This window comes from Coffea eugenioides, chromosome 9 (genome assembly GCF_003713205.1).
Source record: "Coffea eugenioides isolate CCC68of chromosome 9, Ceug_1.0, whole genome shotgun sequence".
Classification (NCBI taxonomy): Eukaryota; Viridiplantae; Streptophyta; class Magnoliopsida; order Gentianales; family Rubiaceae; genus Coffea; species Coffea eugenioides.
Genome location: NC_040043.1, coordinates 10,661,870 through 10,673,481, shown reverse-complemented (window position 1 = coordinate 10,673,481; position 11,612 = coordinate 10,661,870). Strand labels below are relative to the sequence as shown.

The following is an 11,612-nucleotide window of genomic DNA, read 5'->3' as shown; positions in this document are numbered from 1 at the left end:
TATTTACTATTTACTATTTATCATTTAACATTTACTATTTACTATTTTACCATTTATCTTACATTTACTGTTTACCATTTACCATTTACCATTTACTATTTACTATTTACTATTCTACATTTTCTTATTCACTATTTACTATTTAGTATTCACTAGTTTTAAAAAATTAAAGGTAAAATGTCCCAGTGACCCTCAAACTATTATAAAATTAACTTTTTGACACTCTGAATACTAACTGATAAGTTTTACCCCTTCAATTAATTAAAACAAATAATTTTGGCCCTTCTGTTAGCTTGAGCTGCTATGTTTAACAAAAATAACATGACATGCACAACAATGGCCCTCAAACTCTTGTAAAGTTGAACTTTTGACCCATTAACTATTAACTGATAAATTTTATCCCTCCAACTAACTAAAATATATAATGCTAACGGTTCCATCAATTTTAATCGTTATGTCGAACAAAAACATCACCACGTGCGCAGTAAGGGTAAAATCGAGAGGTGTTTTCGTCTTCATAGGACGTGTTAGGGTAAAATTGTTTTACCCCTATTTGACTCATAAACTAATTTATCAAATCTCTAATTGCTGAACTTGACCAAAATCAATTAAAAACCTCAAACCCAAAATCCCGAGTAGAGAAATTCCAACGAGGATAGGTAACTTGAATTAATTGAATTGTTTTCATTTGGAATTTAATTCACTTTTCAGCGTTGTTCCAAATTCACGTGGTTTATGTCCTTCTCTTAATGACATAAATCTAGCATACAATTCATTTTTTAGGAATATTGCAACAAGTCTTGGTTCTTCCAAGTTTGAACTCTTTAATTCTCTCAAATATTCAATTCTCTAATGAGATTCCTCTAAACTTTACATTACTATATCTAAATCTTTTTGATTTGTCAAACACTCGATTGAGCACATCCCAAATTCTTTATCAATAGATATTTCTATTCGATATAACGACTCAAGTTGACGAAAAAGATAGAATTATACGTTTTAATTAGTTAGAGAGTTAGAACTCATTAGTTAATAATTGAAAGGTCAAATGTTGAACTTTGTAATAGTTTGAGGGTCACTAGCATCTCATGAATCCTTTATTTTTGACAGAAGGACTAGCATCTCATGAATCCTTAAATATAACGACTCAAACTGATAGAAGGACTAGAATTATATGTCTTAATTAGTTGAAGGGTAAAAACTTATTAGTTAATAGTTCGAGAGGCAAAATGTGAATTTCGTAATAGTTTGATGGTCATTAGGGCATTTTGCCCAAAAATTAATCATATACGGACTAATGACTTAGGACTACTGACTATCAAATTGATCTAAAAATTATAACCTACAAAGGACCACTGACTATCAGGAAATAATTATCTAAAAAATAAAAAAATTAAATAGTCTTCCAAAATACAAATTACCCATTTAATCTAAAAACAAACAGTAAATAATCATCTACTAAGAACTACTGACTATCAGATTGAATAAACAAAAAGCAGCATAATATGTATAGCTTAAAATAATTGCAAGTATTATAAAATAATTACTAATAAAACTTTTAAATAAACTAACCTTTATAACAACAGACAGTACTATTCTGCATTTCTTCAAAAAACCTTTTTCCGATCCACCACCCTTTTCATCACTCGAACGACAATGCCACTCGATTCACCACTTTTTTCAATCTAGGCCATCACTGGAACGACAATGCCATTCGATCCACCACCTTTTTCGATCTAGAGGATAATGACAGATAGTCTTCCTACAGAACAATGTCTAGTTTGAGAAGATAAAGAAGAAGATGAGGGGGATTTGGATTTGGGGTTGTGCAAGAGAGAAATAGAAATGTTAGTTTGAAGTTGGGGTTCTCACTTGAGTGAACAAGGGCTCGACATGATACAATAATTGTAATAAATCTGCAATGTTACTTTGACTGAAAATTTTTTTTGACTGAAGCTGGCCCCGTTGATCTCTTGTATCAATAGTCTAGAACTACTGCATTTTAAAAAATATTTTTCTATCGCTGCGAATCGAATTTGTGGCAAATGAAAAAAACCTTCGAGCTACAACAGTTGATCAAGTCATGATCAAAGGTCCGAAAATTAATGCCGCAAATGATCTTTGTGGTTTCAAAAAAAAAAATTCAGTTCTCCGCATATGTAATTTGCGACGATTTGTCGACCATTGATCAAGTGGATCAACGGTCCACAAAATTTCGCATGTGCGGAATAAAAAAAATTTTTACAACGCCACAAATCAAGTTTGCGATGATGTGTTGACCATTGATTCACTTGATCAACAATCCACAAATTTCGCTTGTGGGGAATAAAAAAATTATTCATATCACAGCAAATTTAATTTGCGCCGATTTGTGGACCATTGATCAAGTGGATCAACGGTCCACAAATTTCACTATGTGCAGCATTAAAAAATTAAAAATTTTTGTGTGCGGCAACAGGATTTAAAATATTTTTTCTTCACCATCAAATCATGACCGTTGACATATATTAATCAACGGTCCATCTGCAGCTAAAATAAAAAATTTTACCAAAAATTTTAACTTAAAAAATTCTTAAGCAGTTGAAAATAAATGCAAAAATACATCGGATTTTTTTTTTGCACCTGTATTTTCACCTGCGTCATCCACATATCCTACATAATACCATTTTTGTGATAATTTTTTATTTTAACATTATTCCAAGAAATTCACTGTTGCTAACCATGTGTCCACTATTTTTTTTTTGTCATTTTAATCCCTAAAATATTCAGATGTGTCTAAAATTAAGAAAATAAAAGGAAGAATTTACATTGAACAAAGATAAACCATTACTCGAGTATTGTTTAGTGAATAAATAAATACTCAATTTGGTATACCAAAAGATCGAGAAAAGTTAACTAAAGCGTGTTGGATACCAGGTGAACTTGTGACAGCCCCATCTCACCCTAAGGCGAACCAAAGGGTTCGGCGGACCGCCTACCCAACTCTCGCCGGGACTCAGTCAAACCTCAATCAAATCCGAAGTAAAACCACAAGATCAAACGAAATAACAATCCAAAACTTAAAGCAAAACTTATGTACATTACTATCTCAAAAGGGAGTACAAATATCGAATATACAAAGGTTCTCAATTCACCATACACCTAGCCCGTACCAAGCACTAGGGCGAGAACCATTACAAAATCAAAGAACTCGACTAGGCTAGTCTATACGGAGCTCTCATCCTGGCTCGCCGTCCCCTGTTAAGGAAAACAAATCTAAAGGAATGAGCTAAAAGCTCAGTGAGGTTCCGAACACATAATCAAACATTCAATCCAATACATTAATCATAGAGTATCAATAGTTCAAGAAACATTTACAATGGAAAGCGATAATAACATATTCATTAAAAGGATACGGGCTCACAGGGAGCTATTTGTTCGTTCATTCATTTGTTCATTCTCCTATCATTCCTTATTCCTCCAATCATTTAAAAATACATTTTTGTAAGTAAAACCCTCGTTTGCATTGACATTCGTTCTTTCATTTCATTCACCCCTTCCTAGACGTTGGTCAGGCTCCACCCGACAACAAGGTAATACTCGAGTATACCAAACGTTCACACCCAGGGTCACCATATCGCCTGACCGAGTCCGTTTCTGGCTCGAGTCAATCGGTAACGAAGGATAGGGCCCAGTTCAGCCAAAAGGCTTACATCATGCGCAACTAGCATTTCATTATTTAATCATTGAAAATTTCACATTCATTTAGGTCGAGTGCGATAAAGTACATACTCGCCTAAAAAACTCATTTGAAGCAATCATTGAAAACATTTAATATGTTATCATTCGTTCATAACAAATCATATAATCAAGAACAAGCCACATAGTCAATGAAAATATAACAAACAAGAAACACTCACCTATTTACGCAAAATAACGTCCAAAATATCCTTCCGGATAACACCCTTAATCATCAAGGAATCTTAATATAATCAAAAGAACACATTATGCTTCAACCATCAAAGATGTAAGTAATTCAAAGAAAATTCGAATTCGTACTAGTACAAAGTATAAATATGGTTTTGGTAGTGAAAAGAGTACATTTAAACCAAAAGACATAAGTAAAATATTTGTAAAACTTATACTCACGTGTAAAACTTTAAAATCGCTATTTGAGTCGAAATGGCAAAGAAAACGTAAATACCCTAGATGGTTCACGTGGTATTCGCTCTCGAGCCTTACTCAAGTCGCAAGTATATCGACCTAGTTCTCGAGCATAAAATTTGGGCAGCACGCCCTTTGTATTTACCTATTTTCCAGCCATTTATGGCTTCATTCTTTTCCTCAATCAAACCCAAAATCATACACAAAATCATCTCATTTCAATAGCCATTCCATAGGCTCCAAGTCATACAAGTACACAATCAAGCTAGGAGCATGTGCGGAAATGAAGTTTAGCAAAAGACAGATTTGATGTTGTTTTGCGTAACGGATACAACCGAAGCTACGCTTATTGGATTGGGGTGAAATTTATACCGTTTCGAAGCTAAGATAAAGTCCTACAACTTTGATGAAGATGACTCAGTCCAGTTTGTAGTGTATCTAAGTCAAAATGTCAAATTACAGAACCAGAATCTCACACTCGGGCTAGTTAACCGTACTATGCGTAAACAACCATAACTCGGGCTACCGAAGTCCAAACGAGGTGATTCTAGGGGCGTTGGAAAGATAAGATATAGAACTACAACTTTCATGTTTTGGCTAAACACTAGTTCAGTATGTATCAAGGTGAAAAGACACGATCAGATTGATAAAATGTCAAAACTGTCCATTGGACTAAACTTATGGTAGTCAGGGGTATTTCGGTCTTTTCACAGGCTACGTTGCTCCGATTGAGTTGAAATTTTGTAGACAACTATAAAACATCATTCCCTACAACTTTCATGTTTTGAGCTAAGGCTAATTCGGCCTATAACATAGGGAACTAGAACCGGGCAGAACTGAAGCTTCAATTTCCAGAAATCTGGAATTTTGCTACATCAAGTTATAATTCACATTTTTACCTTAAAACCACCACTACTTTCTCCTTTACAAGATTAGATACCATATATATACACCATATAACACCTAACCAACAAGAATTATAAGTGAATAAATCGAAACCCTAACTCAAAATTCATCCCTCCAATCACCAAAACCATTTCAAACAAGCATCACAAGCACAATTCTAACATTAATACCCAACTCAATCATGATTAATGGAAAAGAAAGGGTGATCAGCCACTATACCTCAAGACAAGGCCTTGCAAGAGTGATCCTCCACTACTCCTTGAAATTTTTGGTTCCTTAAACTTCCCAAGCTTTCAATTTGCAAGTTAATCGGTTTAGTTTTCTTGTTTTCTCACTCACTCAAACAAAACCCAAGATGGAATTAGAGCTTTCTTTCTCTTTTTTTCTCTCTCACTCTCACGGCTGGAGGGCTGGGAATGGGGCTCAATTGAAGCTTCAAGAAGGTTAAAATGATAGGAAGTAATTTGGGTCAAAGTGGACAAATGTCACCCTTGGATTGGAAGTCAATTTTTTTCTTTTTTCTCTTGTTTTCTTGGTCAAATATTGTGGCTGATGTATGAGATATTTTGAGGGTTAATTAGCTGAAATAAAATGAGAAGATTAAGGTAATAAAGTATGGGTCAAGTGGTGTGTTTATCCGGTAACAAACGGTACCCGTCGATTCGAGCCGATTTTTCTTAAATCGCGTATATTAGGTTTTTAACTTATAATCACTAACTTATTATTATCACTTTTAATCATACACTTAATATCATCTAAAACTCACTCTTAATCACCAAATTTGATCTACACTCCGTACCGGATAGTCACACCACGGATAGGCGTAAAAACCCTAATTCGCACTAACTTGAAAACGAAAAGAAAAAACCCTTAATTTTATATTCATTTGCACTTATTGTGGGGTGATTGGGTAGTAGGGCCATTATAAAGTAATAATTTCCAAATAAAAGGGTATTTTTAAGAAAATATAAGGAATTTTATGGGTCCTCACATCGATAATGCGTTTCAAATTTAACGTACACTAACTCATACTAGGAAAATGAATTTAAAACTGTACTTGCTTGTAAAAATGCATAGAAAGTTTAATATTTCCAAGGAAAGTATAAAATGTAGGCAAATGAATAAAATAATGTTGAGAAAATGTGAAAATTTTGGGTTCTCACATAACTTCTTGATAAGTATTTTATGATCTAGACAGTGAATAGCAATCTAAGCGGTTTATGTGGTCTGTTTCGCTGCTGGAGAAAAACGTTGGTAAAAGACAATTATCACCTGTAGTGAGAGGGGAGCTTGTTGAAATGGCATTACTGGGGCAGTATAGCGAATACCAATGTACATAAATGAAATGAGAGATTGTTGATAATTTACAAATTACGGGGGTTCTATTTTCTATCATAATTAAGTTGATTGCCTACTAATTTCATTATTGGAGGGACAAATCCATGCTAAATGATTTACCTCAAGCACTGGTAGGTCATTAAAGCCTTATCGTTTAGTAGTTTTAGTTGTAACATTTTGCAAATTAGTTTATCCTTTCAGAAGTTTTAGAAATCTTGCTTATCCTCCCTTGAAATTTATCCTAATATTACCTAACACATTCGAAATTTCAGAAATCTCATTTATCTCCCCTATCAATATAATGTGTTAAGATGTTCCTTCCTCTCCTCCTCTTCCCCCTCCCCCTCTCCTCCTATTCCTACAATCCTACCCCTCCCTTCTCCTCTGATCATGGAAAGATTTTGTCATGAAAAGGACACGGAGGGAGAAAAAAGGGAAACGAAAGCAGAGGATGGAGGAGAGGAGGAGAAGAGGGGCAGAGGAAGAGGGGAGAGGAGGAGAGTGGAGGGGTTGGTGTTGGAGGTTGACAGTGGCGGGTGTGGTACTACTTTTTATTAGTTATTTTTTAGTACTTTTGTTACGTGTATTTTAGATGTATTTGGAGTGTTTTGAGATACATTTTTTTAATTATATATGAAAAGCTTACTTGTCCAGTTATGCACCCTCTTCAGTGTGAACCAATCCAATAACAGCAAAAATGTGGATGAATCAGGCGAGAAATTTGCGCAAGCAAATCCTGGAGATGAGTTCTTGCTTCAACACATCTACCTCTTCTAAGACATGGACGAAACAGTTTTGTACGCAAAGGTCATTGGGAACACAAGCATCAGTTTCCATTTGCACAACACACGTTTTAATTTCCTTTTGCACTCCAGCTTCACAGAGGCCATATCATCACGTTCTACACCACAACATCAAGATAGAATCATTTATTTGGAAGACTTGCAAAATTGCTATCCAGGGAGCAACCTTTAGAACTATATCAAGCAGGGTAGAATTCTTTAATTGCAGTTTTGGTCCCTAATTTATAATTCATACACGAAACTAGTCCCCAATCTATTGATAAAAGTAAATATAGTCCTCGATCTATCCAATTTTGTGCAAAATTGAGCAATTGAGAGATTTCTTTCAATTTTTTAATGGAATCATGGCATGGGCAGTCACATGACTGACACTTAAAAGCTTTTCCTCTTTTTTTTTTTTAATTAGAAAAACCATCCGAAACTTAACTAGTCCATTTTCTTTTTAACTCTTGTTTATTAGCGAGACTAAAACACGCTAACATCTGGAAAAGCCTCAATATTTGTTGTTTATTAGTGAGGTTAAAACACACTAACATCTGGAATAGCCAAGATTAGTCAGTAAACCCAAAAAAATGAGAAGATTTTTCTATTCCCTAATTAGGGCAGAAATCTATACCCATCGAAGCAAGAATTGAACTCATGGTACCAGAAAAATTTTGCAAGTGTGATGAACCAGCAAAAATGATTACATCATGGACAAGCAACAACCTTGGGAGAAGGTGCTTCTCTTGTGCCTTCAACATATGGATTTTTTTCCTTTGTTTCTGTGGTTATGAAGTTTAATTTTGTATTTATTCCTGATTTAATTCTCTGTTGGGCAACAGAGGCGGCGGTGGTAAAGACTGCAACTATTTTGAGTGGCATGATTCAATCATGTTTTAAGTGCTCTACATCATGTGTACTACAATAATGGTTTCAAATCATCCAAGGGCATGTAACTAATTACAACTAATGAAACCATATTGATCCATACATGGGATAGACAAGCGCTAGCTTAAACTTTGCCTTTAGTATGACGAATGTGTAAAAATTTTGCCCGCTAGCAGGCCTAGATTAAGGCCTTACACAGTTGATTTATATCAGTTGTTTAATGGCACTTTTTTTTTTTTAAACTGCATTACATTAAACAGAAAGCGGGGAAAAAAAGGATCAAATATTATGCTTCAAATACATAACCACCAAGGTTCAAAGGCGAATGCTTACATAGAATGAAGCAAAAAGAACCAGCTATTAGCATGAATTTACAGTCGTTTCCCTCATCTAGATGAAAGCTGGTCTTACAAGGATTCACGATTTCTCTAGAAATGAAAAGCAATCCACGCAGAAGGGTGATTCAGTCGTAGTCTCCTTCGCTGGGTGAATGATCTGTATCGGTCTCAGCTTCCCTTATTACTTCCTGCAAACAAATAGCTTTGGTCTCTCCCAACAACTTGTATTCACTGCATCTAGAGCATACCAACATGTAAGCCACATGAGTGTTACCCTCGAGAGATAAAATCACACCATTTTATGGCTCCAGAAAGGAAGAGAAATTGTTCATCAAGCAGCTCGTTTTATTCACTTTCCTTTAAATTGTATTTGGAAAAATAGTTATGGTTTTTCTATTGCTCGTACTGAAATAAACGCCTCCTAGATAACATGATGCAAAAACTACCATACATGTAATGGCTTTAGCTAAGAAGATCTAACTAAACAGTAACAAGTAAGCTGCTACTTCAGGCAAGTACATCATTCTGAGGAACAAGAAATTAAGGTTACAACACATTTGAAGTAATGTATATTCAAGAGTACCTCTCCAAAACTGAAGGAATCATATACTGAAACCGTATGCAAAGGATGAGTCACCTTCGAGCAAGCTTGACTCATAGCCTCTAAAGAATCAATTTCTTATCCCTCCCAAAACACCTAGTCTTGAATTCCTTAGAAAAGCTAATTAAAAAGACATCTAACGTACTTGCAGGTAACAGACAATGATAACATGTTAGTATAGTCACTTATATGTTGTCTCTCATTAGTCTTCTTTGGCTTGCGGATACCCAGAGACCATGATATTAGATGGCTGCATATTTGTCTTGAAAGCTTTATGGTCAGATGCCTATGGCAAATCCATAATCCAGAAGAAAGAAACCAGAATTGGCTTCTAGTCTCAACACCTTCTGAATTTGACTTGATATGTAACAAGTTTGAAGAAAAAAATGTGTTAATTGACATGAAAATCAATATTTCATCATGTAATCTCATTTAGTTTAGCTATTTAGCATTATTCAAACAGCACTTTTTTCTGGTATTCTCAATAGTGCTTGATGTGTAACTTGGTCCGTATAGAATGAAGATGCATGAATATTAAGTGGACAAGTTCATCATCACATTCTTCCACCCTATAGACATGCTGTAATGCCTCTCTCTCTCTCTCTCTCATGCACAGATATCACACCATGATTTTATGGCTCCTGAGATTATATTAATAAAAGTCGGCAAAATTTGTCCAAAAGCAGAGTTGCGTAGTTTTTGAAAGAAACTTAACTTTAAAATCTTAAATAGGGGGAGAGGCTTAAAACCTGGAAATCAGATGTTCCACCAGAAACATGCAAGACCATGAAATCAATATGTACTTTATTTTCATTATTGACCATCCTGGTTAATAGAAAAGTGCATCTAACCATATTTCAAATGAAAATCTACTGATACCTAACTGGAAACCCAAAAATAACAACACCAAAGAAAAGTTCAATCACTTTGGACAGTAAAAGACTGGAAAAAGCAAACCACGTACCTTAAATTAATATTCAGTATCTCCATACCATCTCCATTCAAAACATCCTTGAGAGAAATGAGACTTGGAACATGAGCAATCGCTTCATATTTTGTTTTGACGTCAAGAATTCTGAAATACTTCCACCTGCCATAATTTTCAGGTTGATAATATATAAAGGCACTCTTAGGGGACAGAAACATCAGCAACCCTTTGTTTTCTTCAAAACTGATCGGCTGGTACACACAATAAGGCCACCTTTCAACACAAAGGGAATAAGTTGACACAATTTTCGTCCACGTTTTTGGTTCACCATACTTCTTCATCACCCATATGTCGAGTGAATCATAGCCTGAGCAAGTACACAAACATAGGCTACCTCTTAATACTCCCAAGCTTGTGTTACACTGATTATTCCATCGAATGATGGGATCAAAATAATCACCAAGAGGAGGAAGCTGAACTGACTTGAACTCCTCTCTGCCAAGGTCAAAACAATATATCAAAATACGTTTGCTGAAATCAAGGGAAATCCAATGAAGAAATCCATTCAGATATGTAGTAAATTTCAGTTTGCTGTTATAGTATGGAGCATAACCGATTCTTCTCCAAGTCCCAGTGCCAAGTGTGTGTACCTCGACCAGCGTTTTCTTGTAACTCTTTTCCCCTGTAATTGGGCATCTATACACGGATTCAAAATATCCTTGGTCAATCATTCTAACAACTTTATATCGATTAGTCTCCTCACAAAGGCCAAATCCACAAGATACCATATCTTTCTCGGTATTGTTATCAGATTCATCTGTTCCTGGAAGGTTTAAATACTCACCTGTGACTGGATTGCACACAACAAGTGGGTTGTTGCTTGAAGGTTCTGACAAACAGACAAATCCTTTACAGGAATTGACGATCTGGAACTTATGCTCTTTTGGTCTCACTTTTACACAACGCTTCTTAAAACCACGCTCACTACTAAGACGGGATTTGGTATCACTGACATTATGTGGCTGTGGCATTTTTTCAGCATTGCGCAAAGGAATCTTCAACTTGGTATCCAGTTTCATATAAAAATCCCGACCATAATTAAGCCTGAGATGCCTCGCAAAACGAGAATCAGAAAATGAATCGTAGTTGTCAACGTCAGATGGCTCAATTAGGTAAAGCATTCTTGCAACTCGTGTGTTACCCAAGGTCCGGACTAGAGAACAGGGCTGTGCAAGTTCAAAATGCATCTTAGCAAATTGAGGGTCTGAAATTACCCGACGCCAAGGTTTGCAAACACATTTGCACATGATAATTGCCCTAATGGGCAGTCTTAGCACAATATTCTTGAAGATAGGCTCAGGTACATCCGTGATAGAGGTACCGAAATGCTCAACCTCTTCATATGCTTTTCTTTTTCCTTTACAACCTGCTCTGAGTGCTTTTGAGTTTCTTTTTCTCTTCATCATTCCTCAACCAACGGGGGTGATCTGGGGTGAAAAAGGCGAGGAGGAACCATGAAGCATAAAAAACTAATGAATAGTGCAGATTTAGTCACACCATATTGCAAATATTGGGTGGTCATTTACCGAAATCATCAAATAAAAGGAGCAACAATAATTTCAAGTCAATAGAAGCCTTTTAACATTTCAAGAAATACAAAAATGATTAAACAAGCCAAGTTTAAC

At 35.5% G+C, this 11,612-nt stretch overlaps 1 protein-coding gene across 1 annotated transcript; it reads right to left on the bottom strand.

The window, feature by feature from the left end:
- Positions 1–8,347: 8,347 nt before the first annotated feature.
- Positions 8,348–11,390, bottom strand: LOC113782192 (F-box protein At3g07870-like). The gene is made up of 2 exons (XM_027328101.1): positions 9,964–11,390; positions 8,348–8,635 (listed from the first exon to the last, which is right to left on the bottom strand). The coding sequence occupies exons 1-2, from the start codon at positions 11,388–11,390 to the stop codon at positions 8,524–8,526; spliced, it is 1,539 nt and encodes a 512-aa protein (XP_027183902.1). The 3' UTR covers positions 8,348–8,523.
- Positions 11,391–11,612: the final 222 nt, after the last annotated feature.